The 25,948-nt window shown below is 45.2% G+C and overlaps 1 protein-coding gene across 1 annotated transcript in view; it reads right to left on the bottom strand.

The window, feature by feature from the left end:
- The window catches only part of LOC147726028 (putative carboxypeptidase X1), a 369,873-nt gene extending 344,286 nt beyond the window's left edge, over positions 1–25,587 (bottom strand). The window contains exon 1 of the mRNA XM_086960142.1: positions 25,307–25,587. Coding sequence (XP_086816268.1) covers positions 25,307–25,562 — 256 coding nt within the window. The 5' untranslated portion in view covers positions 25,563–25,587. The remainder of the gene's footprint in view (positions 1–25,306) is intronic.
- Positions 25,588–25,948: the final 361 nt, after the last annotated feature.

Below are 25,948 nucleotides of genomic sequence, written 5' to 3'. Positions count from 1 at the left end.
TAAGGAAGAATACAGAGACCCCAGTACGCATGTCTCAGAAATATTACCTGGCGTCAGTAATATTACCACATCCGGGGGGGATCAAGTCGCACTGGAACTCACATGCGAAACGAGAGACCTTGTCACCCGTGTGACAAGTGGCCCATCAGGTTTGGAAAGTAGCCCCTCACCTGAACCTGAGAACATGGCAGATAGAGACTCTGTTAGAAGCGGGCGGAACTAACAGGTTGATTGCAGCTTGACAGAACCTATCCAATACAAAAACTTTGTTACGGCAATTTATTCTTTTTAGCACACTGGCCTCTCCCTACCTTATATTCCTTTCTTGAGGACATTAGGGAAGGAGATGTGTTGTGTTCCTGTTTATATTCCAAAGGGAGATTTGTTATGTTTCTACACTACCTTTTTGCTTGCTCTCCTTTCTCTCCCCGCGCCCCCTCCCTCTGCGCGCGACAATGATGTCACCAGCTAGAATGTTGGTCACCTTTGTGTTCTAAGGTGACAGTTTACTTTTCAGCTGTTTTGACAGTTGGCTTTGTCTTAACGCTTCTATTGCCGAGCACACTTGCTTATGGTGTATTGTCTTAACTATCAATAAAGAAGTATACTTATTAAGTGACTCCTGAGGATTTTGTACTTCTTAAAACCCACAACCCCTAAAAACTAACCACAAACCCCTCTTACCTGTTTCTGTGCGAAGCTCCTACGAACTCCGCCCTGCCCGAACAATAGACCGAATCATCCTTAACCACGCACATGTGTGGTTAAGGCTGAGTCGTTGTTCGGGCAAGTCATTGTTCGGCTTGCGTGACTCCAGAACTCGTTCTTCCGGAGTCATGGCAACAGACATTTCCCTTCTAGGTCACCATGTCCATGCCTTCTAGGCCACCATGTCCATGCCTTACTAGGTCACAATGTCCATGCCTTCTAGGCCACTATGTCCATGCCTTCTAGACCACTATGTCCATGCCTTTCTAGGCCACTGTGTCCATGCCTAACTGGCTCACTGTGTCCATGCCTTGCTAGGCAACTACATCCATGCCTTACTAGGCCACTACATCCATGCCTTTCTAGGCCACTATGTCCATGCCACTAGGTCACCATGTCCATGCCTTACTAGGCCACTATGTCAATGCCTTACTAGACACTATGTCCATTCCTTGCTAGGCAACTATGTTCATGCCTTACTAGGCCACCATGTCCATGCCTTACTAGGCCACCACGTCCATGCCTTTCTAGGACACTACGTCCATGCCTTACTAGGCCACCATGTACATGCATTACTAGGCCACTATGTCTATGCCTTATTAGGCAACGATGTCCATGCCTTACTAGGCCACTACATTCATGCCTCTCTAGGCCACTATGTTCATGCCTTGCAAGGCCACTATGTCGATTCGATTTGAAAGCTTTTATTCGGTTAAGTAGGTCGACTATATAAGCAATACAGTCATAAAAACAATCTGCGTAAAATCAAAAGAGTAAGAAACAGTGGGATTGAAAGTGCAAATACATCAAAGTTCGTAAACATAATAATTCAGATAAAAAAGTGCAAGTGCATATTTCACATAAGGGCACAAGCGTTTACTAGGGCATATGTTATCATGATTCGAAAGTGCAAATACTTATAATTACATAATATCCTTATGAACATACGGTCAAGTGTCGATAATCATAGATTTCCTAATACTAATAGATTTCAGAAGAAATGTAGCTAAATAAAAACACAATCGTGGGTCATCTAATCTAAAGAGTAAATTAATGGCAACTGTAGTAGATCTTATATTATAGTGTAGAAAGAATGTTTTTTAATAAAATTTCCTAAGATGGGATTAAAATAAAATATACAAAATAATAACATATGGCAGCAGCTTTGTCGAGAAACTCCATCACATGGGCATGCGTGAGCAGAACACTGTTTCATAACTGGAAAATTAACTAGATGGTGTACAATGCCCAATCTTAAACATGTCAGCACAAATCGATGCAAGGCTCTTGTCGCAACTGACAGGTAAGTCTGTAAACCCTGTTTAAGATCCAGTTGCAGATAAAAGAGGAGAGTTGATTGATTCTTAGTAACACGGGAACATTCCTCTATTTTGTTGGCTAGCAGGGTTAGTTTAATCTCTGCTCTAGCAACAGAGGCAGTACACCCAGGGTCCAATCGGATATCACAATTGAATAAAAATGTAAACAAATAAATATTATAATTGAGCCAGGGTATTCTTAGGCAGTTCTCCAGTTTGAGGCAGTCCCGTATTATAGATTGAGTAAACAATGTCTCCTCTTTTGACCATATAGATTTCCATAATAGGAGAGGTCGTGTTGAAACCAGATCTGAAATATATTTAATGCCCACCTCACGATGTATCAATTCCATGGAGGCAGATGAAGGAACACAAAGCAGACGTTTTAAAAACTATTTTCGGTTTGTTGAAGTGTATTACCCTGAAAGTGTCCCCAAACATCTGCTCCATGAAGAGCTGCAGTGACGCATCGTACCTTGTAAATAGTCAACATATCTTTGATGCGTCGATTGCCCAATTTGGCCGCAAATCTAAAACTACCATTTATATTTTTAAGCATCTTAGAACAGGCATTTTCCTGTTCCTGGGCCCAAGACCTATTCCCTGCAAACGTAATGCCCAAGTAACAGAATGTCTTGACTATCTGGATCTTAGAAACTTCGATATAGAAAGAGCTAGATGTTAAAGGGATCCTACTGCAAGCCATAACAAAGGTTTTTGATTTATTGATTAAAAGTTTCCTTTTGGCAGTAAAAGCTGTAATATTGTCGATAAGACTCTGTATCCCAATGGGGGTGCGAGAAAGTAAAACCGCATCATCGGTGTATAAAAGGATTGGGACAGACTTCCCATCCACCCTAGGGGCATCTGACTCGAACAATTTCAGGACTCCGTCAACATCATTGATAAACAATGAGAAAAGTAGTGGGGCTAGGACGCAGCCCTGTCGGATGCCTCTTTTGACTTTGAAAAGCGGGGTATATTCACCCAAGAGACCGTACCGCACCTTACTTGACAGCTTCCCATATAGTCTAGCCAAGAAGTATATAATCTCTTTGGGAGCACCCATATCTAACAGTGAGGGCCATAAAATAGAATGGTCTACCAAATCAAAAGCGCTGCTAAGGTCAGCAAAACATAAATATACATTTCCCTCCTTAGCTAGGGTGTACTTGCCAATCAATAGATCCAGGTTGCCACACTGCTCTAGTGTTCCAACTCCCTTTCTGAATCCATTTTGCACTTGTGTAAGGACTGACTTCTCTTTGACCCAGGCTTCTAGTCTAGATAACATGACCCTACTCATGATCTTTATAGACAAATCCAGTAAGGAGATTGGGCGATAATTACAAACATCAGTTTTGACTCCTTTCATATAAATTGGTATTATAATTGACTGGCCCCATGATAATGAAAATTGGGTCTCAACAGCGGCATTAAAAAGTTTGGTTAAAAACGATGACCATAAACCATTTCAATTTTATAAAAGTCTATTGGGACCCCGTCGGGTCCCGGCGCCTTACCCCCCTTGCTACTAATTATACCCTTGAGTACTTCCTCTATACTAATTGACAGAGGCATTATTGGCCAATCATCGGGGTTTTGATTAGGCAAGGTGGATGGGGCATCTTTATCGATTGGATTAAAAATATTATGCCCAACTAGACCACTAAATCCATGCTTTTTAGTACGTCCATTCCTTCTAGGCCACTACATCCATGCCTTCTAGGCCACTATATCCATGCTTTACTAGGCCACTACATCCATGCCTTTTTATGCCACTACATCCATGCCTTATTAGGCCACTAAGTCCATGCTTTATAGCAACTGATGAAATTGGCAGTCGCAAGCCTATAAAGCACAACAATGAGCCATTTTATGATTTGGTCAGGGATGGCTTGGATGATTTAAAGTAGATTCTGAAGTGAGGCTTGTAGTTCCGTAGTCTGTGGGTGAGGTTCGGTAGTTCCGAACCCGTTCAATAAAGGTCGTCGGAAATAGATGATTTTGGTGTCAGCAGACCGCAAATCACAAGTGTAGTATGTACGAGTGTTTTCGCGTAAATCTATCAATGAGAACACTACGTATTTAGGGATTTCGTTTGAACCTTCGGGTTCCATTTTGTGTACGGCAGCCATTTTGTGTGGTTGCCCTCACATAGGCCGATGACTGTGGCCGAACGAGTCTTTGGGACACGTACACCTTAGCTGACTTCTGAGTGACCTGGCCGAACTGATTCCCTTGCCCGAGGCTGACCTCGCTGAGCCAGTTCCTTGTTAAACAGCTTGTCAGATAAAGATCAAAGAGTAGGACATGCCGAAGTTTATGGTACACTGCTCCCACCTTTCTCTCTCACTTCCAATCTGTTTCTGTTCCTTCCTTTACGACCTAATCACTGATTTGGGTTGAGGGTTTTATGATGGGTTTGTCCGGCCTGATCGAACAAGAATATTGGAATGTGCTTGGTCATTTCTGGTGGGCTGGACAACGGAAAGTGGGATTGTCATCATACGCTACTTACAAAATGTCACATTTCTATTGGTCAGTTTGTATGAACCCAATGCTAATTTGGAATGTTGCCTGAGGCTTGATTTTTGGCATAAAAGACCATGCTCCGCTCATTGAATTTGTGCAGTCTCTAGCGAACCACCCGTGTGTGCTTCGTAGACCTCTGTTCCTGGTTGCAGCCAATAAACTTTCTTCTTTGACGTCATCGAGAAGTGTCCCGTGTCTCTGTTTGCCAAGGCAGGGGAACTCGAAGGCATCGGGCGTTTTCCCTGACGCCGCTGGGTTCAAAAACCCGGTCCTTCAGTTGGCGCCCAACGCGGGGCGACTTCAGCGGTACCGGTCCAAGCCCGAAGATCGTGGAGAGCTTTGTGTGAAAATTCTGGAGGAAGGCCAACCACTTCATCGACCCCTGTCTGTCGTGGTGGTCCGAAAATCTTTGCTGCGAGGTTCCCCGCTTTCCGGTGGCTACGAAGGACTGCTGCCCTGACAGTCGCCCTGTCTTGGAGCCTTAGACGTTTGTAGAGCGAGACGATTGATGGGTCTTCTGGTGACGCCATCGACATTTCAGTTAAGTATGAGTGGAGCATCTCCTAGTCCTTAGTTTGTTTTGGTATCCCTTTAGTGGATCGCTTTGATTTGGTACCTTCAGGCCCCAAAGCCAAGGGACTCGTGTATTCGCGAGATTATCGTTTTGAGATTTCCCTTGTAGTTTGAAGCTAGACTAGTGAGCAAGATGCCTGGTCTTAGCAGACTTGGAAAGATATTTGGTTGTGGTTGTTCTAAGGATTCCCGGTTAGAGGATTTGTGTCCGGTCCCTCCAATGGGAACTCCTACATATGAATTGTATGTGAAGCATGGTGTGGGCCCTATTAGTTATAATGAGATCTGGGTAAAGCATACGAGAAAAGACGGTGTCCTACAGTGGCCCCGTTACGGTAGTTTTGAAGCTGAGATTTTAGACAATCTCGAAGTGAAGTTGTTCAAGAAGAAAGCCCGGCCGGCAATATTTGACTCTTTCCGCATATGGCGCAAAGAAGCCAAACAGAAAGAAATTAAATTAGCGAAGAAGAATAAACGAGAACGAGGTATGTCCATGGCACAAGCTGCTATTGCGTATAGGGATAATGAGGAAGAGCAAGAGAGCGAACAGATGCTTAGGGTGAAGAAGTTAGCGGTAGATAGGTGCTACCCAGTTTTGCCGCTTAAAGAGCAGGACGAAAAGAAAGATCTTGTGAAAGATCCTTTAATGTCGCACATATTGAGTTCGCCACCCCCTTATGCACAGAATGCTACAGCACCACCGCCACCAGTTGTGGCTGTGCAACATCCAGTTGTTGTGCCACCTGTAATTCCTCCACAGCCAGCTCCTCTTCCGTTGGCTACTGTTCCTTTGGCGCAGCCTCCTCAGGGGCCGCCAACTTTGCCTCCCCCTTTGTCTGCTACTCCTACGCCTGTCTATAATACTCCTTCTGTTCCGATTTTGGATTCTTCTACTATTGTTCCGTCTTCCCTTATTCTTCCATCTTCTCCTTCTACTAGACAGCGAATGACTGCTGCTGTTTCTGGTTTCATTTCTCCTTTGTTGGGACAATTGGGTATGTCTCCTGTGAATGAGCAAAGACAATCACGTAGTCAATTGCCTGATACAGATGAGCGTACAGTTTTGGATCACATTGCACGTAGATGGGTTACGTATACCTCCCAGTATGATCTTGATGGTATTATGGATGTTTTCCGGCAATGGAAAGCACCGACACAACAGTACGTCTTTGAAATGATGTGTGTGTTCCTCCATGAACAATGGATTGACGAAGTGGGTAAAGCTCCTGAAGAATTGTATTGTGTACGTTCCGAGTTTGCGAAAGGGACGATTGTGAGTCTTCTTGACATTGAGAGAGCAGTTGTGACGTTGTTGTTGTTCCGTAATAATGCTCCTTCTGAGCGATTGTTTGAGCCTGATTCATCAGTTAGGAGAAAAGCGCGTCAGTATCCGATGCGTGAGGTTCCTCCAGTTTGGAGACCTGGCGATGCGGCTGCTAATCCACCCATTCTGCCATACTTTCAGCGAGTATGGGTACATGTTCCTTGGAAGCGTGCTGAAGTCCTAGCGGTTAAACAGTCTTTACCTGATCCGCCCAAAAATCCGGCGGGATATTATAAAGAGCTCACTCAAACTGTGGATTCGTGCATCATGAATTTAGCTGATATAGACATGTTGTTTGGCAATGTTGTTCCACAGCCTACTGGAATGTGATTCGGCATACGGATCATGATGATGAATTGGGTGATACATGGGTTAATATTGTTGCTGCGAATGATAGACAAGTTGGAGGTGCTAAGCCTGAAGATTTGATTGCTCAACTCCCTGGTAGAATTATTAACTATATGAAGACTTTGATGCCCGAAGTGCGTGTTAATTGGGACAAGTTGTCTGCATGTGAGCAGAAGAAAGACGAGACTGTGTCTGACTTTTTCACGCGGTTTGAAGAGACTTTTGTAGATCATAGTGGTCAGGTTATGGCTACCGAGGGTGGCCAGAGATTGTTCGTTGACAAATTCGTGCATAATCTGCTTCCTGAATTGTGCACTAGGTTAAAGGATTCCGAGAGTGCTTGGCCCATTTCCACGTCAGCGCGATTTTAGCTACAGCCCAGTACTATGAAAATAGGCGCAAAGATGAGTTAGAGAAAGCGGATAAGAAGACTAAGGAATTGAAGACTAAAGTTCTTCTACAACAAGCTTATCCACCCCGTACTAATATTCAGCGCGATTATCAGCAACCTCAGCAATATTCGAGAAACTCGCAAAGGAACGAGTCTTCTCAACAGCGTTTTCCGTATGGGCCTAATCAGTGTGCGTATTGCAAAGAAGAGGGCCATTTCAAGAATAGTTGTCCGGTTCTGTTACAGCGTACGAATGGTGCTTCTGGTGTACGAGGCAGAGGTGCTCAACAAGCGCCTAGAGGTAGAGGTCGCGGACAGAACGTACGTTCTTTGCCTCCACAGAACTCGATGAATAGTTTTGATCAACAGCAAGGTCCGTCTTGTAGGACTGGACAGTACTATATGGATGATTACTATGTTGAAGGCGACGAAGCGAATGGTAATGATTGTTAGGACAGCCACGGACAAAGAGAGGGAGTTGTTTCAGTTCCAGTAGATCAGAGTGGACCCTATGTTGAAGTGATTGCATCAGGTGTGTCAGAACCTTTTCTGCTAGATACTGGTGCTACAAAGAGTTCTATTATGCACTCTAAACTCCCTGGCGCACCTTTGTCTGGCTTTGATAATGTTTCTGTAGGTTTTTCTGGTGCCCCCGTTACAAATCCGATTTCTGCACCATTGTCTCTTTCTGTTGGACCTCATAAGTTCGAAGCACCCCTTCTTTTGACTACAGGTTGTAATGAGAATCAGTTGGGATTGGATTTATTGAAGAGATTGTATGCGACACTGTATTGTTCTCCGTGAGGAGTACATCTTACCTTGGGTGAGAGAGTGATCTCTCCGATGTACATATCGAAAGATAGTCTTCCACCTGAATTGTCTTTTTTTGCCAGTTTCATTGTGGGCTACTGGTCCGAATGATGTGGGCCTACTGGAAATTCCCCCATATGTTGTGACACTGAAGGTGAATGCTAAGTTACCACGCATTCCACAGTACCGTATCTCGAGTGATGGTGAGCGTGCACTTTTAGCGATTATTTATGATCTGATCGAAAAGGGTGTCATCGAGGAAACGAGAGGTAATGTGTGCAATAGTCCTGTTTTGCCTGTTCTGAAGAGAACTGATTCTTCACAGCCTCCTGTGTATAGGTTTGTCATTGATCTTCGCGAAGTGAACAAGATTGTTGTTCCACAATTTCCTGTTGTGCCTGATATTACTGCCTTGTTGACTCTGATTCCGGCTACTGCCACATGGTTTTCGGTGATTGACTTGAAGAATGCTTTCTTCAGTATCCCGATTGCCATGGAAAGTAGAGATATTTTTGGATTCTCTTTAGGAGGACGAAATTTCCGCTTTAAGCGTGCTCCTCAAGGCTATGCAAGAGTCCATCGATCTATAGTCAAGCTTTGAAGACACAACTTGATCTGTTGGTTTTACCTGATGGTGCAGCCCTTATTCAATATGTTGATGACTTGCTAGTGGCCGCTGATTCTGAAGAGATTTGTAGGGAAGCCACTTTGTCGTTGTTACGCCACTTGTCTGATTTTCATCACAAAGTTTCTCTCTCCAAGTTGCAATATTGTCGACAAGAAGTAACCTACTTGGTCACCTCTTATCGAAGGAGGGAAGGAAACTGACCCCAGAGAGAATTCAAGCTATTGCGAGAATGAGTGTGCCTACGACACAGAGAGAAGTACGTGCGTTTTTGGGTATTACGTCGTACTGTAGACAGTGGATCCCTAATTTTTCTTTGTTAGCGAAACCTTTGATAGCTCTTACTGTCAAGGATACACCAAATTCTATTCCTTGGACTGAAGAGCTTTTCTGAATTACGCAATGCGTTGTGTTCGGCTCCTGTGTTGGGTACTCCCGACTACAGTAAGCCTTTCACATTGTATGTCCACGAGAGAGAGGGATGTGCATTGTCAGTGTTGACTCAGCAGTTTGACGATAAGCAACGTCCATGTGCTTACTTTTCATCGACCTTAGATCCGGTAGCTAGAGCGTTGCAGAGTTGCTTGAGAGCTAGGGCGGCAGCGGCTGTTTCAATTCGACAGTCTGCTGGTTTGGTTATGGACAACACGTTAGTGGTAATGGTTCCACATGCAGTGGATACCTTGTTGAACCGTACGAAGACACAGCATTTAACTAGTGCTCGGTTGTCAGGTTACGAGTTGACGTTATTAGCGAGTCATGTGCACATTAAACGATGCAACACGTTGAATTCAGCCACGTTGTTGCCAATTTCAGTTGAGACAGATATTGAAGAACTGAAGAAGAAACGAAAGGGAGAGTAGACTTAAGAGATACTCCTCTTCCAGAGTGTGATGGTACTTTGTGGGTTGATGGTTCGTGCTTTAAGTTGCGGAATGGTGATACGACTGCGGCATATGCTGTTACGACTTTGCATACGATTGTTGAAGCTGCACGTATTCCACATAATTCAGCACAAGCAGCGGAGTTGATTGCATTAACAAGAGCATGTGTGTTGGCGAAAGGAAAACGAGTGAATGTGTATACTGACAGCCAATATGCCTTTGGCATGGCTCATAGCTTTGGACGTTTGTGGCGTGAACGTGGGTTCTTGACTTCGCACGAAACGAAGATACAGCATGGGCAGTTGGTGAACGAACTTCTTGAATCTCTTACTTTGCCATTGCAAGTAGCGATTGTGAAATGTAGTGCCCATAAGAAAGTTACAGATAATGTTGGTCACGGAAATGCGTATGCCGATGAAGTCGCAAAAGAAACTGCAAGAAATGTGATGAGTCGAATGTATGTTGCAGGTCCGGCAAGATGGGTTCCAGAGAAGAGTATGTGTGAAGATACGATTGAGAGCGTGAAATCCATTCAAGCTGAAGCTACTGAGAAAGAGTTGAATGAATGGAGGGAAAGTAAGGGTAGATTGGATTTTAATGGTTGTTGGACTGATTTGTCCGAACATCAGAGATGGTTGTTGCCTGACGCGTATGTGCTTCCAGTTGTTACAATGGCGCATGGCATGGCACATATTAGCGTGAAAGGAATTTGTAAGTTGTTGGCTCCGGTTTGGCAGAATGCGGGCATTCCAAAATGTGCAGAGAATTTGGTTAAGAATTGTATGGTGTGCTTGATGTATAATCCTGGTAAGGGAACTCCAACACCAGCTGGTCTTTTTGCTCCACCTACGTATCCGTTCGAGGCTTTGCAGCTAGATTTTATTCACATGGAGAGATGCAACAACTTGAAATATGTTTTAGTGGTTGTTTGCTCCTTTTCTAGATGGGTAGAAGCTTATCCCCTTAAGGACAATACTGCCTTGTCCACAGCGAAAGTTCTGATAAAAGAATTTTTCCCTAGATTTGGAATGCCGAGAATTATCTGGAGTGACAATGGGAGTGAATTTGTGGGTCAAGTCATGAAGAGAGTGTGTGAGGGACTAGGAATCCGGCAGAAGTTCCATGCTGCAAATCATCCCCAATCAGCTGGTTTAGTCGAGTGCTATAATGGCACTTTAAAGCTAAAGTTAGCTAAAGTCCAAGCGAGCACTGGTTTACAATGGCCAGATGCTTTGCCTTTAGCGGTTTTGTCTACAAGAATGACTGTGCATTCGAGAATGGGTCTGAGTCCATATGAGGTGGTCTTTGGCCGCCCAGCGAATGTTTGGGGTGTACCAAGACCAACCAGGTTTAGTGAAATTGAGTACCCTGTGTTGCTTGATTACTTGCGCGAACTGACGACTAAATTGCGTGTTTTACACCAACAGGTGCATGATAGCCTAACACAGGCTTCTGAGGATCCAGGCCACGCTATTGAATCTGGAAGTTGGGTGTTTGTCAAGAATTTTCACCGGAGCAAGAACGATCAGCCCCGCTGGACAGGACCCTATCAAGTGCAATTGTCTACACGTTCTGCAGTTCGAGTGCAAGGCAAGAAAAACTGGATCCACAGCGTAAGGGAGCACCATTACCCTTACTGTACAATCAGTGGCTCCAGGAGGGACTTCCAGACTCTGAAACCGAAATTGTTCCACGATTTTTGCCATTCAGTGATGCTTGTCTGATTGGTACGAACTCTGAGAGACAAAGTGACGATCTTTTACAAGAAGCTGTGCCTCCTTTGAAAACATCCAGAAGCCTCCGCGACACGAGCGGAAGTCGCGCAGAGGCTTGGCGCCCGGAGGCGCTGTTTAAGGGGCTGGCCTTGCTGGGGAGCGGGTGTCGGCGCTAAACAGCGCAACAGCACGCGAGCCTACCTGCTCGCCGATCCGCCCTTCAGCTTGTTTGTCCAGGGACCCAGGTCTGCCACCAGCCTCATCGGACAGGGGTCCGGAGCCTCCACCGCCGCGCCTGCTGCCTGCTGTCTCCTCCCCCCGCTGCAGCCCTCCACCACCGGGTCTGCAGCTGAGCAGGGGGAGTAGAGACTTCAACATCCAGAAGCCTCCGCGACACGAGCGGAAGTCGCGTAGAGGCTTGGCGCCCGGAGGCGCTGTTTAAGGGGCTGGCCTTCCCGCGTCGCGGGACCGCGCGCGGGGCTGTGCCCGGGGCTAAGCCCGGGCAAAGGGCGGGCCCTCTGTGGCCCTCAGAGGCCCGAGGAGACTGGGCTGGGCACTACCCCCTGGCCAATTCTGTACTGATCACCAAGGTATTAAATTTGTGATTTAAAGCACACTGCAAATGGCTCCTACTGTATCCAAATCCACCACTAAAAACATGGCAAAAAAACGCCCATTAACACACGTTCTGTTGCAAGGATCACCGCCCAAACTAAAACACCGTTACCTACGTTAACTGCTATTGACCGTATGCTTCAACAGACAATCGTGGTGGTAGCAAATGCCATTGAAAACACCGAGAGACGATTGTCTCTACCACCCAGCACTTGTCTAATTCATCGGACACCACAACCTGCCGACAGTACTGTACATAACATAAATATGACTGCATTATCAAATGACTCCATTTTAATGCAATCTTACACAGGCCTTCCTGGGACCGTGCCACCTCCCATAGAAGATCCTCCTACACTTCCAACAGTATTCCAAGACAGGGACAGTCGCCTGTCCCTAACTCCTAATTTGCAGATTAATGCAACACCATCTGAGGAACTGGGTCCCAGCAATGCGCCTAGCGCAATACTGATCTCCTGCGACAATGAAGATACCACCCACACAATTGATCCACCTAATAATAGATGCGTCAACAGTACGACCAATCATGGCACTGCCCATCGTAGATCTAGACGCATCCATAACAGAAAAATACCAGTTCTTACTAGGGGATGCGTGAAACAAAGGGGTAGAAGAAAGAAGGCAACCTTACCATCACCTCCCTTAGAACAAACTAACGGAAGCGAACCACCACTGCCAAATCCAGGACCCGCAGTTAATATGGAGTCTATAATAGATCACATTATGGATGCTATGAAGCTCCTCATTGCCCCCCTAAACGACAAACTTGAGCAAATAGGTAAAAAGGTGGAAAACCTGGAAAAATTGGGCTTAGCCAAATTAGACATTCTCGAACATCTAGGTCCACAAATTACTCCAACCATCTTAAATGTACCGACTGGGAATAAGGCCAATACGACTGCCCATATTACATCTAAACCACAGGTTCCACCAGCCAGAAATATGAACCCCACAGCAGTTACCGGTAAAACTGCAAATTCACATACCAACATACCAGGCAATGCCACCAATGGCCCTTCAACATCTTCTTCCCACAGAGCAACTGGGGAGGTGCCTATGGGCCACCCTTCAGTAAGCAGGAACCCACCAGCGCGTAGCCATTATAATAATATTATTCCCGCAGTGATCAATCTCCCACCAGAAAGTAGGCCATACGTGGCAATCCTCGCCAACGTACCAAAACTTAAACCCTCCCAATTTGAAAATAGTGAAACACTTAAAAACAAAATTTTACACTGGCTTGTCCATAATTGTGGATTCCCCTTAAGTGGGGCAGGCCAGATCATTTCAACTCAAAGGGTAGGGTGGGTGGGCCCTAGTAAAAAGGAAATCAATGGGGACTGTGTAATCATAAACTACAAAACCACCGAATGGGCAAGAGATTCCATCCTGAACGCGCCCATCCCTTCAGACAATGATTACAATACAACCCTGTTCCCATTGGACTACTTTTATAGAAATCTGGTGGGGTTTAAGATTCCGGTGCAGAATTTTAAACATCCCAGAGCAATTAACACACCTTACCCACCAGTACAGCAGGCACCAGTACACTCAGTTGGGTACCCCTCGACCCTTCACGACTTTAGTAATCAGCATGTCCCACAACCTCCTATGAATTTGTACAGAATGCCTAACCCCAATTACCTTAATTACCACAATGCCATCGGGCCTGGAAACAACATCTACGGTCAATTTACAGTCCCAACATCAAATAGATTCCAGATACTTAATTCCCTAGACGAAAACGATTGACTCGCGAATACCCTTGTTGAAGAACTTCCTGCAAGTGAACCTCACACAGACATCCCTGCAATAAGCTTAAACGATCTAACCATGATAGACAACACCACTTGTACTGTTGAAAATCTTCCTGCAAGTGAACCTCACACAGATATCCCTGTAACAAGCTTAAACGATTTAACCATGATAGACAATACCACTTGTACTGTTAAAAATCATCTGGGTAACCAAATACTACCATCAGCTACAACTGTTACTGTTCCACCTCAAGTATCCAGGGAAGAGTTGTTGAGGGTTATTACGTGGAACATAGCCGGGCTAGCTTCTAAGGTAAACACACCCGCATGGGATGACTTTCTCAAGCAGGGCTATGATATAATATGCCTACAAGAAACCTGGGATAGGGCTGAAGTACATGTCGAGGGATATACCTCTTTCAACGTGCTGGCTGTGGCTTCCCAGGCTGGTCGAGCCAAGGGGAGGCTAGTGACCCTGTTATCTACAACATTGACTGAGTTCCGGGTCAGCGATCAGGCCGTCTTAGGAGAACATGCTTCCGTTCTGCGTTTGGCCCACAGTGGATACAGAGACCTAATAATAGTGAATTTTTATAACAACATTGCCGGGCACAAACAGGGGATGTTCATTTCCGATATCGAACAGGCCATCGATGCAATGTTACTAAGTTCACCCAAACCAGCTGCCATTTTGTGGGCTGGAGATTTTAACATCAAAACATGCACTTATGCACTTAAAGGGGCATGTGGCCACAGGGAGGAATACTCTGGAAGGGAAACAACAAGTATATACAATCATTTCCCGCACAACAACCTTGGCAGTGCGCTGAATAACTTATTGGCCAAATATGATCTGGAACTCCTCGAATGCAATACGAATGCAAACAACGCTAGATGTCCAACATTCCATGGAAGGAATAGCCAATCTTTTATTGACCATATCATCGTATCCTGTTCTGTAAACTATATTAATGTTTGGGTAATTGAACAAACGGTCAGTGACCACAATAGCGTATCTGTTGAACTACTGGGCTGGGGGACAAAAAGGAACTCCTATGGTCAACCCATTCAGGACATCACCGTAGGAAGGCCGAACGGGATAAGGGTGAAGTGGACAAAAGTTGACCCCGCTAAAATTGTTACTAATGTAATCACAAACTGCCATGGAGAGGTGGAGTACTGTTTATTCCCGACACCATGCCCAGGAACCTTGCTATCTAAATTTCTAATTATTACGCAAGCTATCGAGAAATCACTGACACGCAAAACACGGAATCCAAGAAAAGTCAAGACAGCGTGGTTTGATGACAATTGTGCTCAGTCATTAAAAAGGTTAAAATTTTCGCTTGATGCCAAACCAAGAGATCCTTGTAATATCAGGGAAGAGCGTTATAACTATAAAACTGCACTAGCCACTCGGAAGAGAGAATTACAGGACGAGGCATGGGCTAAATTAGATCAGGCTGCAGAAACTAAAGATCATAAACTTTTCTGGGACACTGTAAATAGTCCGTTCTTAAAGAACGACAATATTTCCGAACTAACCTCGCATGTCAGTTGTCAAGCCTGGATTGTACACTTTACTGGGATTTTTAACTCTGACTGTACCTTTGATTCCATTTCGCTTTCAAATCTTAATGTTTTATGAAATGCCAACCTGTTTTAAATGGGAGAAATTATTGTTTTCTTTATCTTTAAATGAGGTGCGGGACGCAATTGAGAAGAGCAAGGGGGGGAAAGCCCCAGGCCCAGATGGGGTCCCTGTGGACTTCTTCAAATCCAAGATTGATTTATGGGCCCCTATTTTAACACGCTACTTTAATGCTGCTATTGAGGACGAGTTACCTACCTCATGGGGTCAATCTATCTTGGTGCCACTTTTCAAAAAGGGTTCAAGGGCCGAAGCACGAAACTATCGCCCAATTTCCCTTTTGGACTCGTCACTAAAGATACTGAGTCGCGTGCTTCTGGTAAGATTAGAACTATAAAGAACAAGGGAACCCGCTAGGTGGGCAAGGACCTGGGGTATCAGTTTTACGAAAGACAATGGTCCTTGACAAAGGGATAGAAGGGTACAATAATTATAGGCCACAATGTGCGCTATAATAGCAAAAAAAGTCCAGCCGGACTTGCAAAATTTATTCAATAATTCATATAACCAGTTGAAAGGAAGCAATAAAACAGTGGGACACAGTCCTGTATCCACAAAGCTTACACAGACTTAAAGACAGTACAAACATATACAAATACATCAGGCATATAAACGAAAAAATGGAGCAAGAAGGGGACTCTGTGATATACTTGCTTCACATATGTGGGGAACAAAACATATTATGCACATAATAGTGAACTAGTATTGAGCCCACATATCATGTCGACGGCGTTTCGATCCTTTCATGGGTAACGGATCATCATCAGGACTATCATTGTATGCCTGAAAAAAGCATTAGCTTGGTGAGTAGGACATGGGAATCCAATGGTGTATGGATGTAGTTGCGGTGATTTAACCAAGGTACAACTGGGCGCTGGTAACTGTATCAACAGTGATCGATTGAGCGTGTGATTATCTAGGAGAGGGCTCCGTGGGATTCGGGCAACTGTGTTCCTATCAAGGATTGCTGAGCGTCCTGTAGTCTGCAGCGTGGTCCAACGAGGCACTGCTAGAAGGGGCAGTGAATAGGCGCTTCTAGGTTGGTAGAGAGCTCGCGCTGAGGCGGAGGGCGGAGATCCAATGGGGATTAGCCCGCAGTTCCAGCGAGGGATGGGCTGGATCGGTACCTGCGTTCGAGATTGAACGGCAAGAATGCGTCCCAGTGCAGAGTCGCGCCGTGGATCCACGGCGCGACTCTGCACCGGGACGCATCCTTGCCGTTCAATCTCGAACGCAGGTACCGATCCAGCCCATCCCTCGCTGGAACTGCGGGCTAATCCCCATTGGATCTCCGCCCTCCGCCTCAGCGCGAGCTCTCTACCAACCTAGAAGCGCTTATTCACTGCCCCTTCTAGCAGTGCCTCGTTGGACCACGCTGCAGACTACAGGACGCTCAGCAATCCTTGATAGGAACACAGTTGCCCGAATCCCACGGAGCCCTCTCCTAGATAATCACACGCTCAATCGATCACTGTTGATACAGTTACCAGCGCCCAGTTGTACCTTGGTTAAATCACCGCAACTACATCCATACACCATTGGATTCCCATGTCCTACTCACCAAGCTAATGCTTTTTTCAGGCATACAATGATAGTCCTGATGATGATCCGTTACCCATGAAAGGATCGAAACGCCGTCGACATGATATGTGGGCTCAATACTAGTTCACTATTATGTGCATAATATGTTTTGTTCCCCACATATGTGAAGCAAGTATATCACAGAGTCCCCTTCTTGCTCCATTTTTTCGTTTATATGCCTGATGTATTTGTATATGTTTGTACTGTCTTTAAGTCTGTGTAAGCTTTGTGGATACAGGACTGTGTCCCACTGTTTTATTGCTTCCTTTCAACTGGTTATATGAATTATTGAATAAATTTTGCAAGTCCGGCTGGACTTTTTTTGCTATTATAGCGCACATTGTGGCCTATAATTATTGTACCCTTCTATCCCTTTGTCAAGGACCATTGTCTTTCGTAAAATCTGGTAAGATTAGAGTCCTGGGCCGAAGACAAAAATGTCCTGTCACCAATTCAGTATGGGTTCCGAAGGGGCATAGGAACCATGGAGCAGTGTGTGAACCTTGAGCTTATTATCGGCAAGTACACAAAAGCCAAGGAAGGGAATTTGTTCATGTGCTTTGCCGATCTAAGCTCAGCGTTCGATCTAGTGGAACACACACTGCTCTGGCCAACATTACTTGCTATGGGCGCACCCCCAGAAATTATTCATCTACTGGCCAGAATGTATAGCAGCTTATCAAGTAAAGTCAGATTCGGACCGAATGGAGAATGCACCCCCTTTTTTAAAATTGGCAGAGGAATTAGACAAGGGTGTGTTCTTGCTCCCTTGTTATTCTCCCTTTTTATAAACCAGGTTGACCAGTTCCTACAAGAATCTTTCGCTGATGCCCCCATTATTAATGGAAAACAAATACCCGTCCTTCTATATGCGGACGACGCGGTCCTGATTTCTAGGACCGCGAATGGGCTCCAAAAGCTAATTGATAAATTTAACATTTTTATTAAGGGCAGAAAGATCAAAATTAACAAGGGTAAGACTATGACCATGACCTGTGGAAAGAAATTAAAGAAAAGTAAGCCATTTTTCCTAGATGGGGATAAACTTGAGTCTGTGCAACACTTCTGCTATCTAGGCATTACCTTCTCAGGAGACGGGAGATGGGTAAACGAGCAATCCTGTGTAGGCATGAAGATGACTAGAAATACAAACTGCATCTTCAGATTCGCTTCCAAACTGGGGGGGCGCAGAATAAGAGAGATGATCTCCATCTATAACTCAAGGTGCATGTCCTCTGCTCTATATGGAGCAGGGGTATGGGGATATAACTCCCAGATCGCCCTATCCATTCAGCAGGAGGAAAACAGGTACCTGAAACGCTTATTATGTCTCTCTGCTTCAGCGTCAAATGAGATCACCCACAGGGAGCTGGGCATATATCATGCCACAGATCTGATTGCACTACGTCCCCTTTCTCTTTGGCGATCCATTTGGGCTAAAGAAGAAACCAAGTTTACCCAGGAAGTAATTTTAGACTGTATTAAATTGGATCAGCACTCAAAAATCCCCTGGCTAAAACACATTTTCCACTGGTACAAGATCCTTTTTGGTCAGGATATTTTTAAAGATACCCCAACAGAATTAGTTTTAACGAAGCGTGACCTCAAAACCACCTATATGGATCATGCAAAAGGGATCAGAATGAAGGGGTACGCTATACAAAGTACATTCAAATTGTACCTGGAGTATAATTTAAGCACAGGATTCCCATCATATCTTACATTTGTTAATATTAACTCCCATTGCTTTGTTCTAGCACGCCTGAGGCTGGGCACAGTCCACCATTTGGTGGCTTTCCCTACTGTAAAAAAGCCCGGGTCATGTCCGTGCCCATGCAATGGGAAATCTAAACAGAGTATCTGCCACTTTTTACTATTTTGTAATTTTTATACTGGTTTTAGAAAGTTTTATTTGAAGCAACTATTCTTAGAATACAGTACGTGCAATATAAGAGCTGCAATGCAATTGTTGTTTGACTTGTCCTCCCCGAATGTGTGTTACCGTGTAGCCATCTATGTTCTCAAATGCATTGGGCACAGGAAATCAATCATTATATGATTCCCGTTGTTCTTCCCCCCGTTGGTAAACACATCCTATGACTAACTGTGAGCTACTGTTAAACCACATGCATTTCTCTTATATATGAATTTTGGTTACTCTGTACTTCATACTTGTTGTGTATCCTGGTAATGATTTGTACTTTTTCTGCACTAACGTCTTTTTAAATTTTCCGTATACAAACTGCTGCTAAAATACGTAAGAGACTATAAAGACGTTGCACTTTAGTTATATCCTTGCATATTTTGCACATACTATTGCACTTTATGCCCAGTATAGGCCTTTTCTGATTTGCACTATTCTACTTGGCATGTTTTGCACTAAACTTTTAAATTGCTGCTAAATATAGTGATCAATTTTTACTGTATACAAATGCGATATATCTTACAGGTTTAACTAGATTGGCTTGGACATTGATGTAATTGTTTTTAGAAAAAGTTTCATTATTCTTTTTTATCTTTACAATGTGATTTCAACTGCATTTATGAATGTTGCTATATGGTTGTACTTGTACAAACCGAATAAAGCATTTTGAAACGAATCGATTGAACACTACTGAGCCTGAACTCTTGTTTAAAGATCAAGAATTGCCTGGAAGAAGCCGCTATAATTTGCGACGGAGAGTCATGGACAAATAAAAATAAATAAAGTTTTTATGATTTTTTTGTTTGCAGGTTAACTCTCCACCGAGGATCTACTCATTTTTGTTTTTCGAACCGCCATCCGGGTTCAGCTGTAGGGTCGCGGTTGCCGAAAGTCTTTGGAGTGCAAGCCTGAGACACTAGGCCAAAGGTTCTGGTTGGCCTAAGGGAGTTGCCCTGGGTTGACAGAGGCATTCCTTAGCATAGAACACCCTACCATCGCGAGCAGCATATTTAATTAGGATGGATTTCTTCGAGTTGGAGAGACCTGCAAGGACAATGGTTTTTAGAAAGAAGATATGCAAACTGATCTTAAAGAAGAGTTTTTTAATACCGTGTTTATTTTTGCTATTGAGTTTAATGATATTTATAATTGGTTATGTGACATTCTCTTTTAAAGTGACGTTTGTTCCCACTGTGCAACCTACACCTCCACCTACTATTTCTTCTCATTCTTTTCATCCTTTGCCTGAACATGAGGTAGTTAGACGACTGGAATTTGCCAATAATTCCTTTATTCAACTTTTGCACCAACACCAGTTAGTGATGAACACGACAAACGGTTGGATCTGTGGTCTAATGCCCCATACGACTGATAAGGGTATTCCGTACTTAGTTTTGCCTTTTAGGTTAAATGGTTCGATTTGGGCTTACAGAACGATGTTTATTTATGCCCATAGTGTCTATCCCCAACGTTCACCTAAGGACAATCCGAAGAATAGTGCTGTTGCTAGAGGCATAGTCGACATGGTTAAAGGGACTAATGCCGTTGAAAGTATTCCGATAGATGAGAAGCAACCATATAGTGGTTGGGATATTACTGGGTATGGAGTTAGTCTGAGTGTTAACCAGCGAGCGAAAAGTTCTCCACCGATTTGGATAGTGCCCCATCAGGGTCGCGATTGTCTGCAGGGTAATGGCAAGAATCTGAGAGCTCAGCTAGGGAAGAGCGTTTGTACTGATAATTATGTATTTACGTCCCAGTCTTCCCCAGCATTTTTAGCTGCTAAGGGTACCTACTTTGTTTGCTATGACAAAGCGTACACATGGTTGCCCCCTGATTTTTCGGGCACATGTTTTGTTTCCTTCCTGTTGCCTCCCACTTTTACAGCTGCGGCAGATTACCATAAGACGAGAGTTGCTAGAGGTGTCTTTAGTCAAGAAGACACTGCAGGGCAAGAGTTGGGAGATTTCTTTAAGGGTTTTCTGCCGTTCTGGGGACCGATGGCCAACAGCAGGAATATTCGCCAGTTGACGAGAGTGGTTGAGTCCACCATAGTCGAAACTGCCGATGCCCTTAGTAATTTGACTGCTGAGCTCCAGTCGGATAGACTTATGACACTTCAAAATAGAGTTGCCCTTGATGTCATACTAGCAGATCGAGGTGGAGTATGTAAACTGATTCAATCGAGCTGCTGCGTTTTCATTCCAGACAAAGCTCCGTCAGTCTTCCAGGCCATTTCCAAGCTACATAAGATCTCCGATTCTGTCCATTTGGACAAAGGAGATTGGTCGTTGATGGGATGGTTATGGGGATTGAAATCCACTTGGGGTTGGAAGATTTTGATGGTCATTGGGATGGTCTTAGCTATCCTTTTCCTGTTCTGTCTTTGTGTACAGTGTGTTCCTGCTATTTGTGGCCTCTGTGCTACTTCGTGTGCAAGGAGACTTGTCCAGAGAGAGGTACTAAGTAGTAGGATGATGCTAAAGCAACATATCGATGATCTGATGCATATAGATCCAGATTCAGATTGACATGGGTTTGGGTCTGTTGCCTATGTAAGGGCAAAAGGAGGGTCTGTAGTTCCGTAGTCTGTGGGTGAGGTTCGGTAGTTCTGAACCCTTTCAATAAAGGTCATCGGAAATAGACGATTTTGGTGTTAGCAGACCGCAAATCACGAGTGTAGTATGTACGAGTGTTTTCGCATAAATCGATCAGTGAGAACACTATGTATTTAGGGATTTTGTTTGAACCTTCTGGTTCCATTTTGAGTACGGCAGCCATTTTGTGTGGTTGCCCTCACACAGGCCGATGACTGCGGCCGAACGAGTCTTTGGGACACGTACACCTTAGCTGACTTCTGAGTGACCTGGCCGAACTGACTCCCTTGCCCGAGGCTGACCTCGCTGAGCCAGTTCCTTGTTAAACAGCTGGTCAGATAAAGATCAAAGAGTAGGACATGCCGAGGTTTATGGTACACTGCTCCCACCTTTCTATCTCACTTCCAATCTGTTTCTGTTCCTTTCTTTACGACATAATCACTGATTTGGGTTGAGGGTTTTATGATGGGTTTGTCCGGCCTGATCGAACAAGAATATTGGAATGTGCTTGGTCATTTCTGGTGGGCTGGACAACGGAAAGTGGGATTGTCGTCATACGCTACTTACAAAAACCTGCTCCTTCAGGCTTGGATTCCATCCATACCCTGGCTCAGTCCATGGGCATTGCCGTCTCACTACACTACCATCTTTTGCACAGGCTTTGCGGGAGATGTCCATGCACCATGATGGATATTCCCTACAATGGCGGGTGGATTTTCATCAAAAAGGCTGACTCAATTCTAGAACACTTCCAGAATGGTAGGACTAAGCCGTCTCACTGGACCTGGCCTCAACTGCTAGGCAGTTCCCTCAGCAATGCCCAGAATACTGAGGCTATTCCAGAGCTCAGCAGCCCCAGCAGAGACAAGCCTCTCAACCACATACCTGACAACTTGTACAAAGATCTCACTGTGTGAGGAGGGAACGGGGTCCTGGAGGGGGCGGGCCTTATGCTGAGAAGTACCTAGGGGCACTTTTGCCCTCACCCTGCCCCTAAGACCTGGCTGCCAAAAACAAAAAAGTTTGCTGAGGCTGATGCCGATGTCCTGGGGTGTTTTCACACCCTTAATGGACGTCGGTAGTTTAAAAACCTGGGAGAACAAACTGGAAATCCACTATTTACAGAGGTTTTCAGCTCGTTTTTCCTGTCACCGTGTAATATTGGCTCGTCACCGGGTGACCATGTGATGGAAGCCGATATTGTGAGTCACACGGTGGCACCGTGTGAGTTGGTGTGTCGGCAACCAGTTCAGGCACACCAGCAAATGTACACCTTCTTCCAGGGTGGAGAAGGGATGTAAACAGTCCTATCGAGAGCCGGACTGGCTACTGGCCGTTTTGGGGTCGGGGAGGGTGTGGGCCAGTTTCACTGCCATGGGGGACTGTTTTTGTTGCTGAGCACCTTTCAGCCATGTTCCTACGGCCGTGCTTACATATAAACAATGCAAAAACAAATGGTTTTAATGTACCCTTTGAGCACGTTTTCGTGGAGCCGTGGAGTCTCAGCATTTTAAATTCACAGTCTCACCATTTGGACTGACAGCGGCGTATTATGTTTACGCAAAAGTGCTTTTTTAGAAAAACAACAGTGGTCCCAAGCACAAGAAAATAGTGGCACAAAATAAATATAGACACAATGGCACTATATTGAGTAGTGACTTGTCCAGCCGGACAGAGGTCCAATTTTTACTTTAGAAAAGAATATTCTGATTGAATACCTTCAACGTTTCCACAGAGGAGGGCACAAGCCTGTACCCAGACATATACAGTTTAACATAAAGAAGAAAAAGGTTAGAAAGTAGACCAGGGTGATCATGCAAAAGCTGATATTTCCTGTAAATGCTTCAATACCAGAAATTCCATTAAACACCATTACTCGCCAAGTTAATACAATACACAGTATATGGTATTTTATACAGTCGACGGTGTTTCGATCCCTTTTAAAGAGTCATAGGGATCATCATCAGGACAAAAATGTTGCCTAATTTTAACAAGCCATGAAAGCCGGGGCTGGCCGCAGAGAATCGGGGCCAGCTGGTATCTAGGAATGACAGAGCCAATTGGTTAAATGCAGCTCGGCCAGTACGGAACCAGTAAATTGAGGAATTGGATTGCGTGCGCAAGCGTAACGGCGAGGAAAGTTATCCGACCTTAATCTAAAGGCTTCTCCCCGTGCGACTGAGCGACCCGCTGGTACACCCCTTTGCATTACCTGCCGTTCCGCGGGAGATTGTTCCCCGCCCAACTAATTCCTCGGAACTCTACAAACTTCGAGTTCCCCCCAGGGTAAGCTTGCGCACGCAATCCAATTCCTCAATTTACTGGTTCCGTACTGGCCGAGCGGCATTTAACCAATTGGTTCTGTCATTCCTAGATACCAGCTGAAGGAGATGAGACCTCTCCCATCAGACCTCCTGTATGGTGGGGCTAGAAGCACCGGAGCCCCCAAGACACGGTTGACAGGACCCCAATAGTAACCTGGCATGTGGCTATACAGAATTGTGCAGTTTTAGGGGAGTGCTCTGCCCCCGACATCCCAGAATCCTCTCTGTGCCTTATACAATGTATGTGCCACCCACCCTTGAGGAGAACAGATTTCTAAACATGTATGAGGCCGAAATAGGCAGGGCCTGTACTCCACGTCTGCTCTCTGTATGTCATTGTTGGGTTTTCTTTCTGGAAATTAGAAAATTGCAAAGTGTTTCTCAGATTTGGATTTGTCAAGTGGTGCCCTGAAAAACACAGCTGTAGCACGTACATGTGGCATCAGTCTTCAGTCTTTAGACTTCGAAAACAAAACTACCTACAGGATCATACATGTTCGCTGGAAAAGCTGCATGCCACCACAAGCATGTTTACCACACTAGCCCAATGGAAGCTCTATTTCTAGGCACTTTCGCACAATTGCAGATGAGGGAAGTAATGTATGGTGAGATGAAGGGATGTGCCCAGGATCACACACCTTCCTCAAGTGGGAATTAGAAGTTAGGACTCTTGATTCCAACATGGGCACTTCATAATCTGTGGTAGTTCCAGCCAGAGCTCAGACAGCCTGCGTCCGGTTAAGCCAAAGGGCCACCTCTCGCCAGCCACGCTTGTCTGCAGCCACCTAGAGCTATGTGACACCTCGCAGCCATATATCCAGGGCTGTCATTACAGTGACGTGTACACGCATTTTATATCACTGTCAATGCTGCTCAGCAAACTGCCCAGATCCAGTTTCCCCCGTTGTTGGAATTGTGTTTTGCTCTAATCTGCAAGCACATTATATGTTCAAAATGCGGAAGTGACTTTTTAAAATAATAATAACAGTGTGTCACTATAATGGCGGGTGCAATGTTTAGGTTTCGAAGCGCTATAATTTGAGCAAGGGGTGCCAGAGGGCTTAGAGGTAGCCTGGGACACCGTGCTTCCTGATATTGGAGTTCATGAAAACAGATTGGTTTATAGGAGTTGTAGTTGTTTGCTTTTGCGACTGGAACTGGTTGTACTATAATATCAGATTACAACAAGGGTCGTTAAAAGGCAGTAATTAGATAAAAATGTGTCAATTCCGCCCACTGGATCCACAACTCAAATGCAAACTTCCGGCATAACAAACTAGTTTGTGTCCTGGATAGCGCTGGACGCAGCTTTTATGCACTCAAATAAGATACAACGTATAAAAAACACATATATAAATATGACGCAATGAATATGAGAACTCCAAAGTGAACAGATAGTTCGATAAATAAACATCATTTTCGGATAATTTAATTGACCAAAAAAATGACTTTTTAACAGGTTTGTTTTAAATTCCGAAAGCATCTATTGTGTGCATCCTTCATGCATTGAACGCTGGGCAGTGCATTTGACAAGACCAGTGCTGCTCGCGGCGGGCAGGGTGGCACGGCTCGGTGCAGTGGGCACGGCTCCGCACCTTTCTCACCTGGTTTAGCAGCAGTGGGCTTCGGGGCGCTGCTCTCCCGCTCAGCCTCCTCCGCGCCCCTCCGGACCCCACCAGAGACAAAGGACCGGGCCGTCCCACTGGCCCGCTCGGTGCCCCAGGGCGCACTGGTGCCCCCTGCCGACGCGGGGTAGCTCTGCGTGCTGTTGGTGGCAGTGGTGGGTGCGGGGGTTGTGCCCATCACGGGGGCCCAGGCAGAGCTGGAGAGCCCGGCGAGGAGGAGAAGAGGCCACTGCATCCTGCGAGCTGTCCAGGCGCTGTGTGAGCCCCGCAGCTGCTGCAGCTATTACAGAGGGATCCCAGGCTCAGCCTGGGCCCCCTCCCCTCACACACCCACCCAGCCCCTCGCACCGCACACAGGGCTCGGAGACCAAACTCCGGAACCACGGCAGAATCCTACATGCGGCACTACCGCATTCTCGGGAATAGCAGGGACTGCTGCACCGAGCAGAATTAAACTTTAGGAATAATTGTGCCTGCTGGACAAGTACTTTCAAATAAAGCTTTCTTTACAAAATACCATTCCGCGCAAACGAAATAACATGTTTCGGGCACGCCACGCGCAGCCACCCGCAACAGTCTAACGCACATCTATAGAAAAGCATGGACTTATTTCAGAACCAT

This window comes from Lissotriton vulgaris, chromosome 3_1 (assembly GCF_964263255.1).
Source record: "Lissotriton vulgaris chromosome 3_1, aLisVul1.2, whole genome shotgun sequence".
Taxonomy (NCBI): Eukaryota; Metazoa; Chordata; class Amphibia; order Caudata; family Salamandridae; genus Lissotriton; species Lissotriton vulgaris.
This window is presented reverse-complemented; position numbering and strand designations above follow the sequence as displayed.